General features: G+C 41.7%; 1 protein-coding gene across 1 annotated transcript in view; it reads right to left on the reverse strand.

The window, feature by feature from the left end:
* Window positions 1-25,000, reverse strand: part of SND1 (staphylococcal nuclease and tudor domain containing 1) — a gene marked incomplete in the record, with an annotated part of 3,811,866 nt that overhangs the window by 2,281,479 nt on the left and 1,505,387 nt on the right. The window contains 1 exon segment of the mRNA XM_044088623.1: window positions 24,670-24,811. Coding sequence (XP_043944558.1) covers window positions 24,670-24,811 — 142 coding nt within the window.

A 25,000-nucleotide genomic window follows, 5' to 3' on the forward strand; every position in this document is an offset into this window, starting at 1 on the left:
AAAAGTGAATGAGACTATCTGCATTTTCTTCAGCTGTATGAAGACGGTGATTCTAAGGCTTGAGTTAATGCCTCGATACAAGTCAGGCTAGTTTAGTTGTATATTGCCTTTGATTTATTTCTATGGTGTATAACACCAAATTTTAACATAGGAATGGGATAAATGTTACATTTTTGTGAAAAGTGGTGCCAGCAGTCCATCTTGTGATTCTATTTATTCTGCAAGAAATAAAATGCAGACAACTATGCATACACCTTATTTTCCCTTTAATCACCTTCCAAAATACCCTGTGTACTACTTCCTTTATTTAAACTGCAAGAATTCCCTTGTTTACGCTATACATTCCATGCTCTTCATCATGCTCTACAAGTATTTACAACAAACCCATTACCAACCTTTCTGCAGAGAACCACCTTGACATATGCTCTTACCCTATTTGTTCTTAGACTCGTTTCATGTACCTCTGTGATTAAAAAAAAATGAATTGTTTCTGCAACCCACTTGTGCCTTTCTAACATCTAAAGGTCTCTATCACATCTCATCAGTTCTCTTCTCAGAAGCATATGCATGCAGGTCTTATTAGTCTCTCATCATGTGATGTCTGACCTAATTCCTGCATCAGCAAGCATATTCCCCTTTTACAGATATTGATTAAATCACGTCTGCAGCCTCATAGTCGCAATCTCCAGAAAGGATTATCACACAGCAAAATGAGGTCTCCTCAAAGACCTACACAGTACCACTGATTTTTTTTTTTTGTCTAGTGCTCGTACTGCTACCGTCTGTGCATCAAAGCATTCTACAATCTCTTCTCAAAGTCTGGAAGTCTGATCAACTGGGTTAAACCAATAAGAATGAAAGACTGATTTCTCACTCTGACAATCCATCTCTCCTTTAATAACACAGCTCTATGTAGTGTCTTGCTCCTCAAGTACATCATTTTGCAGAGATTCAGAAATGGCACATTTTGGGCAGAATAGTTCAGCAGAATCCTATTTCTTATTTTCATGTTCCTCTGAGAGCTGCTCCCGAGGACAGAGAAAAGAAATGTGTCTACAGGCTAATCTTTTCTTTGATTCTTCTGCAACAGTGCACAAAAACACAAACTTATATAAAATACTGACAAGTGCTGCACACAATCCAAACAAAAGTGGCCCTAGAAACTACCTAGTGTTGCACTGGACACTATCATCACTAGCAAAGGTTTGCATCTCCTTCTGTTTAGCATATGTCATGCTATGAATGTAAAATAAAAAGTTATGGTCCAAGTCTGTTACAATAAATGTGACACTATGTTGTACCTTGACCCAACCAACTCTGCCACCCCCGCAAACTTCTGAAATACATGAATTTATTATGCTGTGAAAGATTTCACACAACAAAAATAACACTACACATGCATTTATAGTTCTGACTACAAAAACATTTTATTTTGTATGCTAACAGTAAAAGCCATTTGTTCTGGTTTCAAAACCTACATACTAACCGAAATTCCATGTAAGAAGTGATCAGCCAACTTGGGATAAAATACTAATAGGATTCTTGCTGTTTGGAAGAAGCCTCAGAGGAAACAGTTGGGCAAACTCATCTGACCATAAGCTATGCAGGCCAAAACATGAACATGCAGTACATAGGCAAAGACCACACACAATGACAACACATGAAGGCTTCATTTCACAGAGGATCCCTTGTGGCAAACAATGGCATTATTGAGCTACTGTACACTGCCTACCTCGCCCCAATGCCAGCATCAACCTACTGCTTTATTTACAGGCATTGTCCTGTTTCAGTCCTGGATGCCCATGGGGAAAAGCCATGCTTTTTCAACGATTACTACACGTTATACATTCCATAGTTAATGGTATTGAAGAAAGCATAAGAGACTGTTTTCAGCTGCTTCATAATGCAGGCACACACTGTCCCCCTTTAAGACTTTTTCCACAGACGCTGTATTTTACAGACCTATGTCATACTACTGATATTACTTATGAGTGCCTTTTTTGAATGTTCATGTCACAGTGCATGTGATGGCATTGTCATTTCACCCTTGGGTGTTTTCAGCAAACCGCTCTTGGTCATGTCTGCTGAGTTTCTAACAGGATTTTCCCTATAACAAAAACACATCCTGCCAAAGTATTCTTTCAGAAAGTACAGTTGTGTACACTTACCATAAATGTAGATGTTAGAGTGTATTCACTGTTGTAGTCATAACATTTGCGTTATCTGCTTGCAGGTAGCCCTCAGTCGGCCTGATTAACAAAGTCTTGGGTCCTGTGTCGGTTGCTGTCCCTTCTTCCGTGATGTCAGGTCGTCAGGGGTAAAAAAAACATGCAGCTGACACCATTACATCAGTTTTTCTTGCCTCAGATGTCAGGTGCCCCCCTAATGGGAAGCAATTAAATATAAAAGCACAAAGATATACCTCCAACAAAAAAGCAAACACACCAAAAAGGCTTTTAAGCATAGTAAAGGAAAGTAGAGGTATAGCCAAAAGAAGTTAGGGGGCTGGAGGGAGTGTAACCAGGACTGCAACAGTGAATACACTTGAACATCTACATTTCTGGTAAGTGTACACAACTGTACTATGTTCTTCGTGTTTCACTGTTGCAGTCATTACATTTGGGTAGATTCCCAAAACTATGGTTGGGAGGAGGAATTTAGATAGCATAAGGGCCAGCTATAAGGCCCTGCAAGACTGCAGTGGCAAAGCCAGCTCTGGATTTAGAGAAAATTGGAAAATGATAATGCTTGGTGAAAGTATGTACAGAACTCCAGGTAGCAGCTTCTAGGATGTCCCTGGTAGGGACGCCTCTTGGAAAGGCTGCAGAGGTAGATGCAGCCCTGGTGGTGAGGTCTGATTCCCTGGGGGAAAGGTTTTCCACGGTGCTTATAGGAGAAATGAATGCAATGGCTTATCCATTTAGAAATGGTTTTCTTTGAAATAGCCTTCCCCTCTGCCCCTGCAGCAAATGCCACAAGCAGTTGTTCAGATTTCCTTTGAGGTTTAGTCCTGTGCAAGTAGAATCCAAGTTGTCTGTGCACATCTAAGGAATGCAGTATCTGTTCCTTTATTCTGTGGCTTGGGAAAGAAGGTTGGGAAATGAATGGACTGATTAAGAGCCACACTGGATACCACCTTGGGCATGAAGGATGGATTGGTTCTGAGGGACACACTGTCCGCATGAAAGATGATGAAAGGCTCCACTGCAATAATGGCCTGTAATTCAGATACTCTTCTAGCTGAAGTGATTGCTAAAAGGAAAGCGGTTTTCCACGAAAGAAATTTTAATTCTGCAGTAGCAGCTGGCTTGAAAGGAGGTAGAGTGAGTTTCTCCAAGACAAAGCTAAGGTCCCAGGCTGGGGTTAGAGCTCTCCTGGGTGGTCTCAAATTTTTGGCCCCTCTGAGGAACTGCTTGAGCAGTGGATGAGAGAAGAGGAGAGATTCTGTGCTATAATGAGCTGAAATGGCTGATGTGTGGATTTTAATGGAGGAAAAAGACAGGCCCTTGAGAAGCATCTCAGTTAAGTATTGTAAAAGCTGAGGTAAATTGGGCGCTGCTGTGCTCATCCTTTGAGACTGGTTCCAGGCACAGAATCTTTTCCATTTTTCAGCATAAGATTTTCTAGTACAAGGCCTCCTTGCCTCTAAAATGATATCCATCACATGTTTGCTGAGGGATGGTAAAGGAGAGATTAAGTAATTAGCCAGGATGCAAGGTTCAGTGTTAGAAGCTGAGGGTGCAGAATCTGTTTCTCCTGCTGAGACAGCAGGGAAGGAGTCCGAGGCAGGTGCCATGGAGATAACCATGACACACTGCGCAGGAGTGGGTACCAGTGCTGGCGCGGCCAGTCTGGGGCAATCAGAATCATCCTTGGTTTGTCCTGTTTGATTTTTAGTAGTACTTTAGAAAGCAGAGGGGGGGAAGGCATAGACTGATAGGTTTTTCCAGCTGAAGGACAGAGCATCCTCTTTCCAGTCTCGTTTGTGGGGAGTCCTTGTGCAAAATTTGTCCAATTGGCAGTTATGGGGAGAGGCAAACAGGTCTATATATGGGCTCCCCCATTTGCTTGTCAGCGTGTTGAAAATCCTTGGTTCCAGTTTCCACTCGTGTGGGTCTATGAGGTTTCTGCTCAGTCCGTCTGCCAGTGAATTTAATTTTCCTGGCAGGAATTGAGCTTGTAGGTTCACTTGGTAGCTCAAGGCTGTGTACCACAATGCCAAGGCTAGTCTGCAGAGGGGGTAGGAGTGTACCCCCCCTGCTTGTTTATGCACCACATAACAGTGTTGTCCGTCTTTACCATTAGTTGTCCTGGAAGAATGTGGTCCTTGAAGGCTGTCAGAGCATTCTGTACAGCTAATATTTCTTTTTGATTGATATACAGGTGCATTTGACTTGGGTTACATTTGCCCTGAATATACTTCCCTGCCAGGTGAGCCCCCCATGCATAGTCTGATGCGTGTGTTAGGATTTGGGTGGCAGGGGGTGGTGTGAAAGGTAGTCCCTTGTTTTGGTGGCAGGCCTCTGCCCACCCAAGGAACTCTAGGCGTAGGCAAGGTACAATAGGAATCATTGTTTCCAGGTCTTGAGAATGTTGACACCATAGGCTTTTTAGATATCACTGTAGTTTCCTCATATGCAGTCTTGCATATGGAATTAGAAGAATGCAGGAGGCCATGAACCCCAAGTCTTGCAGTATTTGCCTTGCAGATAGCAGGGGTTTTGTGACCACTTGTTTGAAGTAGGCTGTCAAATGAATTTGTTTCTCTGGCGTGAGTTAAGCCATCTGGGAAGTTGTATTCAAGCTTGCTCCCAGGAATATAACTTGTTGACAGGGTACCAGGTGTGATTTCTTTTCGTTTATGGTGTACCCCAGACAAGTTAGAACCCTTTGTACAAAGGCCAGCGGATTCAAAAATGTCTAATTCAGGCAGAAAGCCAGGACATAATCATCCAGGTATGGGTATATTTGAATATTTCTTTGCCTGCAAAATGCAATAACTGGAACTAGGCACTTTGTGAATACCCTGGGCGCAGTAGATAAGCTAAAGGGCAGTGCAGAGAACTGATGGTGCGTGTAGCCTGCTTTGAAGAATGGGTATCTTCTGCAAGATTCCCTGATTGGGATGTGCAGGTATGCTTCTTTTAAATATAGTGTTGCCAACCAGGCATCTTTGCCTAGCATAGGAAGTAACTGGTGAAAAGTCAGCATCTTGAATTTTGGAATCTCTAAAAAGGTGTTTAGAGTAGACAGGTCAATGATAGGACGGCATGAATTGTCTTTTCTGGGTACCAGGAAAAGTCTAGAGTAGAAACCTTGTCCCTTTTCCTCTTCTGGTACCAGTCGAATAGTCCCCATGCTTAAGAAAGAAAGTACTTGTTTTTGGGCCTCTGTCCACTGCTTTGGGGGTATGTCCGGCCACCCGCTTGGTGTTGGCAATGTGTGGAAGTGAAATCTGTTATCCCTAGGACAGTATATTTAAAACCCATTTGTCCTGGGTAATGAGTTCCCAATTCTTTGCATGAAGAGCAATCTTTCCCCCCAAAGGTGCAGTCAGTTGATAAGTGCTTGGAAATTTTAAAAGGAAGTCACTGAGACAGTTTACCATAGGGGGAGTCTTATTATTCCCAGATTTGGAAGTGGAGGCCCCCCACTGCTTAGTTCTGTGTGTCCCCTGGGACTGAAACTTGGGGTTATTGCTGTGTCTGGGTCTGGCTTGAGAAGACCTGGAAGGGGCTGGAAAGGACCAATTCTTAGAGGGCCAGTGCCTACTAAATCTAGGAGGCTGAACTTGTAAAAAATCTTTAACAGTTTGCATAGATTTAGCTTTATCTTCCATCTTTTTAAGAACTTCCTCAGCCTTGTTGCCAAACAGGAGGTCCTGATTTAAAGGAGCATCCAACAATTTAGCTTTAACATGATCAGGCAAAGATTGCTCCTTAGGCTAAGCATGCCTTCTGAGCACAGACCCAGTAACAGCAGTCCTGCAAGAGGCCTCTAATGAATCAAAACCACATTGCAAAGTATGTTTTCCAAATTCTTCAGCAGAATGCATTAAATCTTGTAATTCTTTATTTTCCACACAGTCAGGAATCAACATCATTTTCTGTTTAAGCAGTCCAATAACATCTTGCTGATACTTTAACATATGAAACTGGCAGTTTAAAGCCCTAATGGCCAAGGTTACAGAAGTGTAAACATTCTTACCTCATCTATCCAGCACCCTGGAGTCACTATCAGAAGGGGTATGATTTTTATCAGTAGAGGCCTTAATGCCCTTGGGCCTCTGTGAAATAGTCTCCGGATCTGCAATAGGATTTTTAAAAAGGAACTTGTGGGACTCAGGGACCCTGTAATATCAGTCAGGTTTTCTGGGAGCAGGAAGCAAGGAATCAGGGGGCCAAACTAGATTCTGAAAAAGCATCAACAATGTCTAGTACAGGAGGAATAGCTAAAGGCCTATGCTGAGGTAGGAGAAGGAAATCCCTAAGCCTCTTTTTTGAATCAGAAAAAAACTGGCTTTCCTAGTGGAAATGCTCCCTTAGAGTATATGTAAGGTTTCCCCAAAAGAAAAATAGTCAGGAGGGGAAGCAGAGGGAATGGAATCCTCTGCATCAGAATCTTCATAAGCAGATAAGGGCAAATCCACATCAGAATAATTAGAAAAAAAAACAGAATCCTGATCAGAAGATTCATAATCAACTTCAGTCCTAGGCCTCTTAGAAGGGGGTGGGGGGGTGGCTACCCCTGATTAGAGTTATTAGATCTTCAGCCATTCTTATCATTTGTTTTTTTAGGCAAAGAGGCCTCAGAATGTGGCCTGGGCGTCGGGTTTTTAGGCATGGACTGAGATTTAGGCCTAAGTAAAGGAGGAGGGCGTTGGTTTAATATTCAAGTCCGTAGGCCTGAATACACCCTCAGAAGCCGGTGCCTGCACAGCAGCTCCGGACCCGTCCAAGTTACAGACATCTGCAGGTTCCATAGTTGAAGCATCTGATGGCATACCCGACTCCGAATGGGTCGCAGTAGAGGCCTGTGAATCAGAAGTAGCGGTTATCAGGGGCTGCGAAAGCGCCTCACTGAGTACCGGCAAATTGGTGACTGGCTTAGAAGCGTCGTCGGCAGTTTTGGACCTCGGCGGCCTATCTCTATCTTTGCATTTTTTCGGAATCCCGGTAGTCGGATGGCTAACTGACATTTCTGGATAATTAAACAGAGAACCGAAATATTTAGAGGTGAAAATATACAGACGACTGATAGTGCGCTGATTAAATAAAGCACAAAACCGACAGCAAGGTAAGTCGTGGTCAGAGCCTAGGCAAGGAATACAGTACAAATGAAAATCTTTGAGGTATTTGCTTTACACAAGTAATCCAATTATTAACTTTTACTGACATCGGTAAGGAGCAAGAAAAAGTTTCCCCAACAGGGTACTTAGCTTTAGTTAAAGACTTTGTTTCTGAAACTCAAAAAACAAAATTTTCAGGAGGTGGCCATCCGGCACTTGTGAACTGCTTCTGTTTCGGGCACCGCACGGCAAAAAAGACTGATGTAATGGCGTCGGCTGCATGTTTTATACCCCTGACGACCTGACGTCATGGAAGAAGGGACAGCAACCAATGCAGGACCCAAGACTTTGTTAATCAGGCCGACTGAGGGCTACCTGCAAGCAGATAACCTAAATCTAATGACTGCAACAGTGAAACACGAAGATAATCATTGCCAGACTAATGGTGTAGCTGCATCTTTAATGTGTACAACAAATATCCAGCACTACAATAACTCCTGACCTGCATTTAATAGACAGTAAATAAGAACACGCAGACTGTTAAGTTTACAAATCACTTTTCATTTCTCTTTCCAAGAGAACCTTACTGAACTACTTTGCACTAGAATACAGCTCCTTATATGGGAGTACTCAACATAACAGACACAAACATCATGGACAGCTGGAAGGCCTTGACAGTGTTTCAGCTTCCAGGTCAGCCATCACAAACAGCTGGGTGGCCTGAAAAATGAAACACCATCAAGCAGCACATCCAGTCAAACTCTAAAACAGAATGCAGACAAAAATGAAGGTGAGGTTTTGATACACAGTAATGTAAAAAAAAAAAAAAAAAGTCTCAGACTATAACGCTTAGATGTGGATTTTCTCACTAAAAGAATTGTCCAAATTTTTTCAACTTATACAGACTACAATCCTATCCAATGTTTCTAACACTATGCATGTCATGTTTGCAACTAGTTTATTTACTGAAATGAAACTTTTTTTTTTTTTTGCATAACTACTTTGTATTGTGAACCTGATGTGTATGGACAACTGTAACCATCAGTTTAATGATTTAACTGCAGTTATAATAATGCTACACTGCATTTTTTTTTCATGGTAGTGATTTATTTCTTACAAAAAAGCACACACAAAATCTGCCACAAACCAGACTTGTAGAGGCAGTGTTACTTAAGACCTAATACAGTATTTGCACTAAAACATCTTTGAAGGTAACCCACTGCAGGCCAGTCTTGTGTGGCTTCTTGTAAATTCTTTGCAGTTTTGCCCTCAAATTTCATAGTCTTTGCAATGAACTGGACACTATGGAACAAACTGGTACACCCATAGCAACCAAAGCATGACTAGAAGAGCCAAGTAGACAATAACATGCAACAAAACAAAATCCTCTCTATGGCCAAATTAAAACTACTTCCTGCCAGCAAATGAGCTGGAAATTCAGCTACTGCCTTGTGAGCAATTTATTTTAGTCTTAAAAAGACCTTTTACTTGCAGAAATAAAGGCAGTAACTCTTAATTCGGACATTCTACATCTCAGAATTCCTAGGAAAGCAACTGTGATTCAAACCTGCTTCAGTGCTTTGCACAGAAGTGGGTCCCATGTGCTTGGTAGGGAAGAATCACATCTCACATTTCAAACAGGTTCCCAGTTGTTTCATGGTAGGGTTAAAATAAACAGAAATAAAGTATATCTAAAGAATTTGCGAAAAACTCGAGATATGAGTAAACTCTCCTGGCAAACAAAGTGGTTAAGAAAGGAGCTCTACCACTAGAGAGTGAATTAAATTGACATCACACAGCAACAAAACAATATTAGTGAACAAGGGGCACATGCAGCTCCCACTGCAAGTTTCTTCTGCAAAAAAAAATAGACCTTCAAAATAAATATGGAGATTGTTTTAGAACACAATTATACATGTATTTAAAATATTTATCTCATTTTGACCAAAATCCGTGTCTAGAGACAAATTAAAATGTATAAAGTTTGTGAAATGGTTGTTCTACAAAAAAGTCCTAGGTGTGGGATGAAAGTGTTAAACAACCCTTTGACTGTGTTTAAAACTGTGTGGATATCAAGTTAATAAAGATCTTTGAAGTGACCCTGTGTGCTGCAAGTTTCATCCGTGCTCTGGTGATACAGCTTGGCTTTGCATTGCTTTGGCACCGGTATTTAGTTTTCTGTTTAGTGTGCTAAGAAAGGATCTAAATCTATCTATATGCCTTTGATGGAACAGTTGAGTCTGAGATGGAGAGTAGAAGGCTAGGCACGTTAAGAGCCCCTGCACCACAAGGAAAACTTTTTCCAATGTGCTAGAGTTAGAATCTGCTGCAGAATTTTTATTATCAAAATCCCAAGTTAACTTCTTTTGGGCATAACTTAACGCAGACATTTTCTTAGCCAGATAGAGGATTTTTTGTCAGATAGTAAGGAATTCAAATGAACACCCACTTCATTAAATGCACATTATCTTTAGGGAAATGAGAAAGTAAATATACTGTCAGATAGCAAGGGTAGGGCACATTTTGAGTAATGGGGAGAGGGACTGAGTAGGAAACAATCTGGATAAGGTTTAGGCACAGCTGCATAAAAAAATAGCATTATCAAATTTTAACATGCTGACATGAGTAAAGTGTTGCATCAGTTGTACAAGTGAAAGAACTTGCAGCACCACCCCTCAACTTCTCCCCAGCTGCACTCAAAAGAATGCATACTTTAAAAACAGATAAACACTTAATCACCTTAAACCCTGAGAACGAGAACAGAAAACCAACTATGCTTTCTTCTCATACATAACTACATTGCACACAGTTAACACATAGTTAAGCTTGGTGTGTTAAGCATATCTGAGATAAAAAACAAATGTCTAGCACAAGGAACAGCAGAAGGTTGAGATATACTCATACATTTCAGACATGTTGAAGAAACAATACTAGACACTTCTGACTCCAAATTACTATATATTTTTTTCATAAACAAATGTATGTGCATTATCAAGGCTGGCTAAGAAAAGCTCTAATGACCATGTCATCACATAGACTTAGTGATGTAACCACTGCTGTAGACAAAATGCTGCCTGACCAAAAACCAACAGTAATGTACTCCTTTGGATCTGTCGGGTGCTGACAAACCATAAGGCTGAGGCATCGCCTGTTGCAGTTTGTGTTGGTCAAAACAGCATTCTCACAATGAAGTCATAAAACATCAATGGTGGTACCTAAACATTTAAATTCAAAAAACCCTAACGTTAGAGCTTGGTTTCAAATATAGAAAGATTACCTTCATAAGCCTCACCTTTAAAACACAAAGGGAATCCCTTCTGAAACACTGACTTGCCAAAGCTCAACTAAATGTTGAATTGGGTGGTAATTTCTTCATCCACAATCCCACTCCAGACCACATTTTAATTACTGCAGTCCACCACATTTGCTGAAGTCTGTGGGTGCTGTCATTAAAAAAAAAAAAAAAAAAAAAAACGTTGAACTACAGCTGGCGTAACACCTCCCTTAAGAAAGGCAACTTTTCCCCTTTTCTGTCCTTTACCACCTTTTCTACTAAAAATGTCTCCTTCCCATTGTTTCTGTTTAACCCCCTTTTTGCCTGCCACCAACTTATCTATTTTATTCCTATTTGCAAACCTCCAATCTCCTCCAGTATTTTAGTTCTTCCAACAGTAATGATTACTCGGCTGCTTCATCTTGTTCCATATATTCATTAGCTCCACTTTCTTTTCACCAGACTAAAATAAGTCCCGCCTCAGTCTCCCACAACCCATCTATCTTTTTTTCTATGACCTTCCACTCCACTTCACCCTACTAAAGCTTTTTCTTTCAACTATAAAGTCTTCCCACCACCATCCAGAAATCTCCTCAACATAAATTTACTTATCTCAGTGTATTAACTGGGATAGAACACATTGGCCTCTGCTGACCATTTTTAGGTTCTGAAGCATCTAGAAAATACACAGAAAAGGGATCTTTGCTAGCTAGCACATTCTTTTGAAATACAAGACAGTTTTATCTAAAGTACCCCTACTTTTGGTGAGAAGTGCTGTGGAGAACTTCCTTAAACGGAAAACAAGAACAATATCAAAGATCCACTACTTGAAGACAGCTTGTGAGATCCAACCTGTAATCAGCAATCTGGACTTCAGGACAAAGAAAATAGACAAGGATACAAATTTCTTGCATTATTATAGCCTTTGTAAGTCATCTACCCCAAGGGAACTACCACACTAACAATACACCCCTAAGACTTGACACAGTTATTCAGGATTTGGGAACTTATGTGGACAGTGACCTAACATTTGATCAACATATGTCTACTGCTGTAAGGCAGTCCTATATTGCACAGCTATAATTAAAGGGCTTGTCTCTAGATCTAGGGATGTCATTGCCCCCTTTACTCAACCCTCATTACACCAGTCACTGAATATAATGCCCCCTTTTTGCATGTAACTGTCCAGACACATGCAACAACTGAACTCTCACAGAGATATTTTACTAAAAGGATACAAAGCCTAAACATGTCCTACATGGTCTGACTGAAGAGCTGCCAGTATACTCAGAATCCTACAGACTGCTAAGAGGTAACCAGTGTCTGAAATAAAAGCATCCTCTTACTCATTACTGATGGATTTACTGCATGCCAGCAAGTCCAGTGGCATCAAAAATGCTGTCTAGGAATCTAAACCTCTTCTGCATCAACAGAATGGTTTGGAGGGACCAGTATTTCCTGCATAGGATACTATTGCTGCGGAACACAGTCCCCATCCACATAAAACAAAGTTCATCCCTGTCTATATTCAACTGCAACTTAGATCTATGGATGGGAAACAGAAAATTTGCCTTAAGATTGCCCCTGTACTACTAACTGAGGCAGCTCCTATATGCTTTACACCATGCTTGGGGATGGTTCCACTCAAATTAGCTATGGTATGATCCCATTTATTTTCGTTAGAGACAATGTATGATCACCGACCATGGGATGGGCAAGGCCAATTATAACCAGATGGAAATGGTTATATTGAGCACAAAAAGGGAAAACTGGCTACGCTTAAAATGGCCCAGAAGGGCAGCTACTAGCCTAGTACTTATTAACCTATGCAAACAAATCTGACCCAGTCTCAACCCTAACTAGATTATCCATCCCTCGTCTCTAAAAAAACAAATCAAACTGGTGCAGTTTTTAGAAAGAAAATACTAGTCTTCACAGATGGATGAGTGTTCCCGCAGCTGAATATTACTGTAAACTCTGTTAACCGGAACTGAAGCAACCAGAAAAAAAATCTAAGAAATACAGAACAATTTTCATGTTTTGCACTTCGTTCACCCCCCCCAACCACCAAATATACCTTACGTTTTTAGAGTATGAGTTTTAAAAAGGAATACAGGAATAAATTCCCTCTCTCCTCAACCTAAGAAAAAGTCAAACCAAACAAAGAGTATAGGGTACAGTATTAGTCCGGCCGTTTTTTAACAGTAACTCTTAAGCAACCAGAAACTACAGTTATCCGGCATCTACCAATCCCCATGGGTGCCAATTACCTGAGAGTTTACTGTAATGGTTTTACAGAAAGCTCTGCCCTGGTTAAAAGAGCTTTGCGATGGGATGGGTCAGAATAGCCAGGTGAGGAAGTGAGTTTAAATTGGTGGAGGTGAAAATACACCTAATTTGCATATGACCGGCTGTCCACCAAGTGGGGTAGGGTAGGGTATATAATTCTGCGTACTACTCCCCATCATCTTACAGTACTTGTGTTGTATAACAATATCAGTTAATCATATTCCAGACAAATCTAACAACTAAGCCTGTTCAAGCAAGATGATTCCTTTTTTGCTGTTTAAACAGACCCATGTATAACTAATTTAACAAAAAGTTCTGCTCAAGTTACTAAGGATGTCATAACATTTAAAAAAATGCTTTCACCATATGGATTCTTCAGGTCCATCTGGGAAATCAATATAGTAGTGCAAGTGCTTATTTTCATAGATGGCCGAGTAGGTGTCAGGTCACAACTTTTGGAGGGCTGGCAGACTTTTTGGTGTGGGAGCAAGCCCTTAGCACTTTGCCTGAGGACATGAGAATCTGGTTGGCAGACCGAGAGTGTAACTCTGCAGATGAGCTGGGGAAAAAAGGGGATCTCTACTTAGCAAGCAGGGCATCACTGCACAGGAAGGGGATAGCCAGTGCTGCACATGGCTATAAGGGAATCTATGGTGGGCAGCTTAAACCACCCCAATAGAGTCCACCAGTAACAGGGGAAGCCACTAGTTCAGGTACATGGCCAGGATCAAGGGTTAAATGTTTTCAGTGCAACAAGTGTGGCCATGTACCATATGGATGTCCACAGGGGCAAGGTGGGGAACACAAGATGGGGGATCCAGCAAGTGGAATAACAGTATGCCAGTGGTAAGTTGTCTGGAGACAACAGGGGTACCAAACTATCACCAGAGGTTATATTCTATCTCAGTGGATGGAAAATAAGCCACTGCTAAGAGAGAGAGCCCTTGACATAACTATTTTGAAGCCTGCAGTGGTTAAAGAGGAGCACTACTTGCTTGGGCCATCCACTCCAGTGAGAGCTTTAGGAGGGACCCCATTCCAAATGCCCTTGGCCAGGGTTCACCTTGACTAGGAGGGTAGAAAAGGAAGCAAGCAAGTAGATGTGTTTAAGGATATCCCTGCAGATGTCTTGATAGGGAATGATTTTGATAATGCATGCCTTGTGTGCATGCAGTTAAACGCCATCAAGTTTGGAAACAGGCATGTGGGGCTGGTAGCCTGGGGGAAACCCGGACAGACCCCACAACTGAAGGACTGGTGAGGTGGCTATTTCAGGGACGAAGCTAGCCTGTAGCAGTGAGTCTGAAGGTGAGCCACAGCTGCTGGTAGGTACTGATGTTCCCTTGGACAGAGTTATTGCAAGGGCAGAGGAAAGTGTTAGTATCCAGGCTGACAGTGAGGCACCACTGTCAGAGGATAACATACTTCCTGTGGAAGAGAAGCTGGGAAGAGTTACAAAGATAGAGTTAAGACAGGCTCAGCTCTCAGACCCCACACTAAGAGGTTTGAAGGAGATAGCTAGGGGAGGTGCCAGATTCTCAAGGGAAGGGCGAGTCTGTACAATGGAACAAAGAGTTACTGTAGAGTGTGTGGACCCCTGAGGGAGGGCTAAAGGGTGAGCCATTGGTTCTGTCCTCCATCAAGGCAGAGAAGGTGGAAAATACTTTGCTTGCGATTTTCAGCGGGGTAGGTTTCCCAAGAGAAATACTGACTGACAGAGGTACCAATTTCCTGTCAGACCTGCTGGCTTATCTGTGGGAGGGCTGTAGGATGAAGCACCTAAAGACCACTGCCTGCCATCCCCAAACTAAAGACCATGCTATGGGCATTTGCAGACCAGTTTAAGAGAGAGTTGGATAAATATTTGCCCCATCTGCTGTTTGCATTCAGAAAGGTACACCACGATCCACAGGTTTTTCACCCGTTGAGTAGCTGTATGGGCATAGGGTGAGAGGAGGCCTTTAGATTTGATTCATAAGAGGGTGAGTGTGAATCTCACAATGAGTCTGTTGTGGCATATGGTCTAACCCCCAGGACAAGGCTTAGACAGCACATGGGCTTGACCTAGGAGAACCTGGCAGGAACCTAACAGCAGAAAAAGGTCTGGTAAGACAGGAATGCTCGAGCCGGAGAGTATGCTGTGGGACAGCAGGTTATGGGTCTCATTCCTGAGAAAAAAATAAGCTGCAGGTAGCTTGAAAGAGACCCTTCAAAGTGGTAAGGAGAGTCAGTGATGTTAACTACATGGTGGAACTGCTAGGCAGGAGGCAGAGTCACAAAAAATCCTCAGTATTTTCTGGATATAAATGTAGACCTAAAAGCATCCCCAAAATGTCAAACACAAACACGGCTGATCCGTCAGTACTATATGTTGCAAATTACGTAGAATAACGTCACACAACCACCCCCTAATTGCCTGACGAGGGAAAGAGGGTACGTAAAAAAGACTACTGTAATAACCTCGATCTTTCTTGCCCCAGATTATGGTCACAAAAAAGAGCAGGCAAAAACAAAAAACACCACCACTCCTGCCAAAAAAAACAGAGGTAGAATCCCAAAGCAGAAATAAGGAAGCACACATACACCCCTAAAAACAGGCACAAAGGACCCTAGGTGGGAGAACTGGCAAATGTGGGATCAGGAACATAGTCCATTAAAGGTGGTAATAATTAGAATCCAAAAGCTAGACTCCAAGGCTGGTCTTTCAATATCAGAATGCCACCCCAGAGGTAAGGCTTGAAGTAGGTAAAACAGGAATTGAATGAGTCATTAATCCCAGGAGGAAAATAGTTGCCATGAAAAGGAAGCCCATAATGCAATGCAAACTAAATCATAGAGAAAAAGTTTGTAATGCACAGAAGCTGCCTGAGAACTCTCCAAAACAAAAAGATACAAACATTACGTTGCCCAGGCAAATCCTTGGTCCTGGGATGGCCTAAACGCAACCAATCTCCCTATCAATGCTGGAAAAAGTGTGCACAATGCAAAACCCAACAATGCCCAAAATTACAAAGACTTTACAGGCTTGACCTGTTTACCTTAAAGAAAAAAAGCAAAAACCCTGCTGAGCAAGAAGAGATTAGTGCAAAAATACTTTAATATATATTATGGAAAATGTAAAAACTCCAAGCCTACAATAAGTTTACCAAGAATTTTGAACCCTTTTTGGGGATCTGCATAGAAAGTTTGGTAAATGATACCCTAGTATTTCCAAAGAAAAAGAAGGATTATGAGCTCAAAGGATTGTAAGGTAAAAATGTAAAACACAAAATCAAATATTGAAACTGTAAAAGCAAAAGGCTCTCATTTGGGAGCCAATTCTAACTGCCCCTCTAAAATTGCTTGAAACAAGAAAGCAGTAATGAGTGGGCAGAATCACAATCCCAAGAAATTGCCTGCAACAATTGAGATCCCAAGCAGGAAGACAAAAAAATGAATTGGACTCAGTAAGATATTGAAAGGCAACCGTGAATTAGGCTCAAAAAATCTCAACCTCTTTACTGCACTTGAAACTGAAAAAGACAAACCAAATTTGAATCTTACAGTAAGAGATTGACTAGGTCTTCCAACTTCATACTCACATTTAGGCTTTTACTCCAAATGAGAAATCTCTTGTTTCAAAACAGAAATAACTCCAAAATAAATGAAGAAATCCTTGCTGCGCTTGACGGTGAGCAGGTGACCCGTCCCTCTTTCACAACAGGTGTGGAATCAAGTAAAGGCCATGGGCTGTATGCTTCAAAACAGAATAGACTTGAGCTTTTTGCGAAAGACTCTGGAGGCTGTGGTGGCAGGTCAAATGGCTTGTCTTGTCTGACCTTCAATATGACCTTTGGGAGAAGAGGCAGAGGTGGCGACTTTCCTCGGTGGGAATTTTCCAACTGAAGGAGGCTTGTCTGGAGCAAGTCCTGTCCTTTTGGAGTCTTGTGCAAAACTTTGGCAGCTGGTGGGGAGATAGAGCAACTGGTGGAAGGTCTGGAGTGGCTTTCCAGGTCTGAAAGAAGGAAGCCCACATGACAATCCAATGAAACCTCAATGAGTTTCCATGATTTGTCTGCTTAACTACACATCTGCTAAGGTCATGACATGTCCAATTTTCAAATGCCTGAAGAGCCAGTTACCAAGAATACTGGCGCAATCTCCCATCCCATCACATCCATGATGCTGGCCATACAAGAATCTAGGAACCCTTGTGATGAGGGTACCACATGCCGACAGTGTTGTCTAAATGAAGTCAATGCTGCCTCATAAAGTCATTCCCTCCCTTGAAAACCATAACTGTGTGTGGATGCTAGCATCTCCTTTGTGTTGATAACACCTTGCTGTGGTCTGGCAGGCCACTGTCTTATATCATGCACCATTTAGATGAGCTCCCCAGCAATGTCTATGGGCTATCTGCTGTAGAATCCATGTACGCCCTCTGGCCGCAGCTGGCCAGTTCCCTCTTTTCCCAACGAGTATCTGCCCACCACCCAAATTAAGTCGACTCGTTAAGGTATAGTTTGAATGGTGATGTCCAAATCATAATTCTGGAGGTGACCACAACATTTTGAGATACCATTGCAACTTCCTCATGTGCAGTGTCCAAACAGAAGCGCAGAATACAGATGCTGCATGAACCTAGGAAGCGAAGGATGCAGTTTGCAGTCAGCCGGACTGAAGACTTAAGAAGCTGATGTAAATAAGATCCATTTGACTGTTAGTTGAGAAAAAAAAGGCTGAAGCAGCTGTTGTATTCAGAAAATGAAAAAGATTCATGGTCTGAGTAAAGATGAGACTGGACTATTCCGTTTACAACAGAATACCTATCTATCTTAGCTTTTCTTCACCACATATTCAGATGTCTTGTATCAGTCTTGGCTAGCACTTATCGCAGAATCAGGCAGTCCCTTCAGTTCTTGACACTGCTATCTTGCTTTCCAATAATAGCTATCACTTTCTGCCACAACTGAAGTAATACTCTTCTGAGCCAGAGTTAATGTGAAGGGGCTAAGTAGAGAGCTGATACCTTGAATCACAACCTGGGCTGGGCTTCCTGCAACTGAAAACAAAATAGGCAGTAGGTAAGCCTCCTTGAGAGGCACATGAACCGAAGCATGATCTTGCCCATGGAAAGTGCAAATTGCCTTTATTCCGGTTTTGATTTTTGAAAGCTAAATGTCCCCCAGAAGAATCTTAAGGATAAGATAGATCCAGAATTGGTCCTAATGTGTTGTCAGATTCTCAATGTTTTGAGATAAAGTGTTGAAAATCCTAGGAGTGTTTCTATGAATTTGTATTCTGAATAAGCTATTTGAATTAAGTGAGAAGGCTTTGTTTGCCTCTTTTCTGGCTTTGGATGCCCTGTTTGGAGTGGAGGAGAAATTTATTTTGAGCCTGATTAGCTTGTATAACAGCTGAATGAAGGCATGTGTCCATCTGTCTGAAAGGAGGCAAAATCTGAAAATAAAATCTAAAGGCAATGGGAAATCTCCCAAGCAGCTTGTCTGGCTGGCATAACAATTTTCTTTTAAAAGCTTTAGTTCCTCAAAAGGAGAAGCCAGGTGCCTCCAGGCCTGGGGGTCTGAGCAGGTGACATTAGTTCAGTTCACCCTAAACCGGAGAAAGAGCCTGAACCTGAACTCGCCACCCTAGACTGGAAGACATTCCCAGTCTATGTCATCCTTAATGAGCCCAATAGCCCTACCCTAGAGGGGGACACCTGCAAAGAATTTAACAATTTATGAATGTCAATGTAGACTATTTCTTTAAAACTAAAAAACTAGCTTTGCCAACAGCAGCATGTCAAACAATTGACATTTTTCAAAAAAACTGTCCCAGCATTCTCAGCTAACAAGCTCTGATCACTTCCCCCAATCAAATCAGAAGAACAGGAGCATCAGCTTCGCATCCAGGAGCACCAGGCACAGCATCAGCACCAAGAGAACCACATTGCCCCACCTGTAGGAGTGGCCTGCAACCTCGAGGACTCACTTTGCAAATCAATGTCACTCTTTTGTGTTCATTACCCTTTAGACTTCAACACAGAAAGGACGTAATGCATTTCTTTACACCAGATATTTGCAGTTCAACCTCATAAACCAAACAAAAGTGGAACTGGTACACTTCTTCCCAACTCATGAAACTGCCCTTGCTCTGTCTTTGGGAACAGGAACAGAAACAACAACTTTCTTTTCCCCTTTTAGAGACAGACAGACAGTTTCGGGTCGCCTGGGAAAATTAAAAAAAAGCTCTTATGAGCTTCAGGCACCTATAGTTGGTTTAATTAGGCAGAGGAGGGCGGGAAGGTTCAGAATCAGGGTTCCACTGGGATAGGAGGCAAAGGGTTCAACCACATTCAGAACAAAAGGGTATTCTTCCAGGAAGCCACAAGAAAAACATCTTCAAAAGGCCTCTGCTGGGGTAAAACAAGAATTCCTATCTTAATGCCTTCAATTAGATAAACTACTTGAATGAATAAAGTCTCATCTGATGAAAAAGAAGAGGAGGAAGAGATGCAGAAGAATCAGAACCAGAATGAGATCATGGGAGGATGCAAGTGCAGAAGGAGTAGACTCAGACTCAAGCGAATCACACCAAAGGAAACTACTCAACTCTCAGGTTGTCTCAAAAGCCTCGAACACTCTATTCAACCTAGGCCTAATCTCTTCAGGGCCCAAATCCTCCTGCTTAGTTTAATCTTTGTCTGCCAAGGTAAAGATCCTGAAGAAGAAAAACCATTTCAGCCAAGAGATAAAGGCCCCCAAAAACCCCCTGAAGAGGAAAGGGAGGCTGAAAGAAGGGAGATGGAAGAGAGGAAGAGCAGCTGGAAGAACAGCCTGCCAAGCCCCTTCTGACAGCCCCCTGATCCTGATCCTGTCTCCTGAGACTCCAAAGAAACTCTCAAAACCTCCTCAAGAACCTCCCTCCTCCAGAACTCTTCTAAAGACCTTCTAACGGGACTGTCGGTTCTTCCGTTAAACTCTTCCACCTGTCCCGCTTTGCTTTGTCCGGGAAGCTTTTTCCGACTTAGGGCGACATTTTACGGTTAATTTTAAAACTGCTAACCTACAACAGTTAACACTTCTGCCAATAGTCGTTTGTTAAATCGCAGCACAGCGGCGTCAACAGCGTGGGTGCTCTCAACCTCATCAACAAAATTAAACACAGGTATAAACAAGGTATGGTAAAAGTATATGTTTCCCACTGACAACGATTATTACTTTTCTTACATCCGGTTAACATTTGAGGCGAAAAACCAAAATATTCCCCAACGGTACTTGTGACTTATACTAGTCTGAAACTTCACGACTTCGACTGAGAACTTCGACCAAGCCGCCCTGCTGAAACGAAACTGCTTCTGCATCGACCATGCGGCAAAAGACTGAGGGATATGGCGTCGGTCAATATGAGTAATACTGACCCTGACGTCAGACAGACTAATCGCAGCCTGACTATGACGTCAATATACTGGTATTGAGACACGACTGGGACAGCGGACTACCCAATGGTTAGGACTGCAGCAATGTGGAATGAAGAACATTTGTACCATGTTAACAAGATGAAGCCTTACCATGACAGAGAGGCCCTTGTGCTAATTATTTGCAGTGGGAGGCAGGAGGAGTCTGAGAGATCTACGGCTACACTGAGTCAGCCAGCAAAATGCCAAGTTACTAAGGTGAAGCCTAGGGATGCAGGCATATGACAGGACAGTGCAGCACTGTAGTTGGATCAGCAATGCCACTGAAAATGGTCTCTCAAGAATATGAGTTACTGTATTCCCAGACAGGCTCATTCCACTCAAGCAATGTTTCTTCAGGGTCACTTAAGAAACTAGCTTGAATCTTCAAAGGGGGGAGAGATGTGATGCAAGTTATTAGCAGCTATGCCAGGAGAAGTAAGGCAATGGCTGTGTAACATCTGCCAGTACAGCTAGCTTGAATTTTGTAAATAATTATATGTCATTTGTATATCAAACTGATTTGTACAGATGTTTGTGTTGAAAATGTATTTGTAAAGTTGCTTGCGTTAAAAATGTATCAACACTGTGCCCTGCTGGACAGAGGAAAAATATGCATGTATTACTGTAACTGTTAAAATGTTTTTATTGCAACAAAGGATACTGGAAGAGAAGGAGTTAATCTCAGTTCAGTTAACTTTGAAAAATATTCTGAAATTAAATTACTGGGTCTAGGCCATAAAGATGTTATCTCTCAGTTTTGAATGAAGCCAGAGATGCAATGTCTGTAAGAAGAATGGTTTGTTAGTCTCTGTAGGAAGAGCATAAGTGTTAAAACTGTTTTGCAGCTTCCAGATGCTGCAATAAACTTTAGCAAAGTTCAGATATGTGTGGTAGCACATATGTGCTAAATCCTGGCAGTTTCCAGCAATGGGATAATGTGGGAAACAGTCAGATGACCAGATGGGATGTCACTGTGTAATCAACTCAAATAATATTTAGATATTACAGACAGAAGTTTCTCAGTGACTTAGCACTCTTTTCGTAACCTAAAGAAGGACCCCTGACCTACTTCATCTTGCCTTGCTCTAGTAAGTGAGCCAGAGAATTGCAATTCTTTAGATCAGTCAGGAAAATATAGTGAGATTAGTTAAGTACTGTTTTGCTGCATCTGTGTTATTTTAGTATTTCCTGTGATTGAAACTCTGGTGTTTATTGTAAATGGATATTCCATATTTTCATGTACTTTTATTTACTATTAAATATATTTAAACTTGTCATTGTGGCTGGTCCTTTAGAGAATATTTTAGCCATGGACAGTACTGGTATCCACTTGGTGATTCTGAGGCCACTCCTGAAAGCCTTACTGCATTGGCCATCACTATAATTTGTATTAATATTAATTTCACTCAGTGTAATTGGATACACTTGTAAGAGCCTTAGAGTAGCTGGCTTTGGAGTGTCTGGTGGCAGTAACTACCTTACAGTCTGGGCAGAAGGGGGCATAGTTAGTAAATCTGTACCAGCCATTTGCGTGTGTGTGTGTCAGCTGCTGGGAGAAGGGACAAGAAGCACTGGTTTCACAGAAAGAGTAAAGGAGAACTTGGCTTTAACACTAAGCTGAGGACTCAACTCTACAGCTGTGCCGGTGAGGAGTCTTATTAGGGATCTGGAGAGAGAAGGAAAACCAGCCCTCGGACTGAGTGTGTTCCCTGTGTGTGCGCTCTTAAGGGAAACTGTGTTTGACACAGTGAGCTGCATGTAGAAATAATGAGTGTAGCCATTTTTGTTCCAAGTGAACATCCCTCTCCAGTGTCAGTGGCAAGGATTACTGGCCCAGAGTGGGGACGTCATCCATGGTAAAAAGCCATTCAACTGAGGCAGCCCCAGATCTCACAAAACAGAATCAATACATAAAGTTATTTAGCTTTCTTAGCATTAAAACACTTTTGATAGAAATGCATGTACTGAGTCCAATTGGTTTGCAAGCATTTAGTTTGATGATCCAGTGGAGCTGTATCTTCAACAAGCTGATAAAAGCAAACATTACTTTGACTACTCAGCTTGCACCTCGACAGTTACAAGGACAATGTGAGTGTTTTTGGAAAAGTAATTTTCATTTATTAACGAAGTGCAGTGAACTAATTTTCACCATGGGCCCGGGGGGGGGGCTTTTAAACATTATAAACTGACAATTTGCAACACTACAATAAGCAGAAGTTATTAATTGCCAGACCTGCAACTTCATGTATAACTCCATGTTACAAAATGGAGAAACAAATCTCTCCTAAACATTGCATAGCAATCTGCCACAATTTGCCTGGACATCAATTAGAAGACCAATGAAAAAGCAAATTTGGCTAGTTATGATCATGCCATCAGAACTTGATCAACTTTTCACTGGGAAGATACAGACACACTACTTCACTGATAAAATCCAACAATAAAGCACTTCCGATAATGAGCTGGAAACATTATGCATTATAAGCTTCACATATTAAATAGAAATGCAATTTTAGCACACTTTAAGATGCTGTTTACCACCTTATAAAAAGTGAGCACTAAAATAATCATTTAGGTGAAAATTAAAATATTTAAACACATGAATCAAAAACATGTATGTATAAAATCATGGAAACTTTCTCCACTGACTGAGCTAAACAATGTTTTGTGTACCACTACTCCACAATATGCGTGGGCTTTGCCAGCTTCACAGAGAGAGAGAACACCTTAACTGCAACTCAAAGTTTGATTAGCAGTTCAGCCACCTGCTGGAGCTGATGTGGGGAGAGCAACAATTAAGAGACAGTCCCTGCTCACCACACCTTTGGGGGGCTAGGAGTGCATGCCCAGGCTCACACTTAGCAGAAGAACCACTGGTGTAGACCAGGGTCACACAAACGTTGTCTGCAAGATCAGTAAGGTTTTGATTTCATTCCAATCGTTGGTATGGACAGCACACCATTAACTCTCATTACACACCTTCTTGAACACAACAGGTGCACAAAGGAAGAGTAGGGCATACAGAGAAATTGTCTGCCACATGGATGGCAGCTCTTGCTCCTATTCTGTTACAAGACATTGACCACAGAGAATGCACAGACTCATAAGCAAAAAAAAAAAAACAGTGGTAGAAGTACTGATGTCAACATTTTCAGGATGACTTACTATACTCAGCATGTTCACAGAACAACTTCTGGGCATAATAATTGCAGTCTCTAACATTTAAATTTTTGCTAAGTCACTTATCTGTGCAATACTCTGAATAATTAAGCGATGACATCACATTTGTGGCACTAACTCAATATTAGCGTCATACACAACTAGGATCTTTGTATCTGCGGTGCTGGTGCTGCGGTAGCGTTGTCACCTCACAGTTAGACGTTGCCCGTTCGATTCTCAGTTAGACCGTCTTCTGTGTGGCGACATGCATGAATGGGCGTTCCCTCAATGAAGGTTGTGCGTTAGGCCCAGCAAGCCAGCACGTAAAAATCTACTGCCAATCATTAGCAGACCGGAATTCCGCTGTGGCAACCCCCAACCGGGAAAAGCCAAAAGACACAAACACAACTAGGGATCTTTAGTCCTAGAAATGACCACATACGATAAATACAACTCAACACCAATAGCCAAAGCAACTCAAAGCCTGAAATGCTCACTTGTGTTCTGCAGTAACTCTTAATTATGCCACTACACTACAATTATTCTAGCAGTGAACCTGGGTATTTCAAGTAGTGGTGAATAACTTCACATGAAGTAAGAAGCAGCCGGCTCTGCAATCTGACAAGGACAGAGGGATAAAGCTATGATCTTCAATTTCCCTAACAGGATATTTATTTTTGTAATTCAATAACGTAGTTATTAACTTAAAGCAAACTCTTTTAGTACAGTAACCTTAGTGTCACTCAACTCACTGAAAGGATAATAAATTGATTGCTTTTTTCCAGTTGCTAAGTTGCCGTAAAGGATAAAGAAAAACCAAACAGTGGCTAATTCTGTTTTCCTTTTATACTTTTAAAAATAGACTTCATTAATCATCAAATCTGCAATATGAACAAGAAGCCATTTTCTTTTATTAAGTGAAATGCTACTTCCACAAGTATAGATAATGCATATAAAACAGGATGGATTATTAAACAGCAGAGATACAAAAGTGTGCCTTTTCTCCTGTACATGACCGACGACGTTTACAAAAGAAACAAAAGCTACTCCACAGTCATCACAGCTGGTAATCTACAAGTGAAGAGTCTGTTCATCCCCCCAATATGCACAAAGGTGATGAAATTAAAAAAAAGCTTATTATGCTGAAATGCACTTGGTGATTTCATTTACAAAGGTTTTTCAGGAATGAAAGGTGCACAGAAAAAGGCAGTCACTCACCAGCCAGCAGGAAGGTGATCAGGCACGTCTCCTTTGGCATGTAGAGTTTGAGACGGGACCCACTGAATACATATTCCACCACGGCCTCTGAGCGACCAGCTCTCTGAAGGAATGGAAGGAACTGCTTGGCTTTCTGGGTATCCTGAGGAGGAAAAATACTTTTCAGTTTTCTCTTTACAGTCCTTGTCCATTATCTTGTTATCTCTTTATACAATTTGTCCATTGTCTACTTATATATCACCCTTCGTTCTGATTATAAGTAACCAGTTTGTCTGGGCAAAGTAGTTTAAACAAAAAAAAAAGTATTTTCTTTTGACTTGAGGCAACACCC

The sequence above is a fragment of the Protopterus annectens genome, chromosome 11.part0 (assembly GCF_019279795.1).
Source record: "Protopterus annectens isolate FY-2018-M chromosome 11.part0, PAN1.0, whole genome shotgun sequence".
NCBI classification, from domain to species: domain Eukaryota; kingdom Metazoa; phylum Chordata; order Ceratodontiformes; family Protopteridae; genus Protopterus; species Protopterus annectens.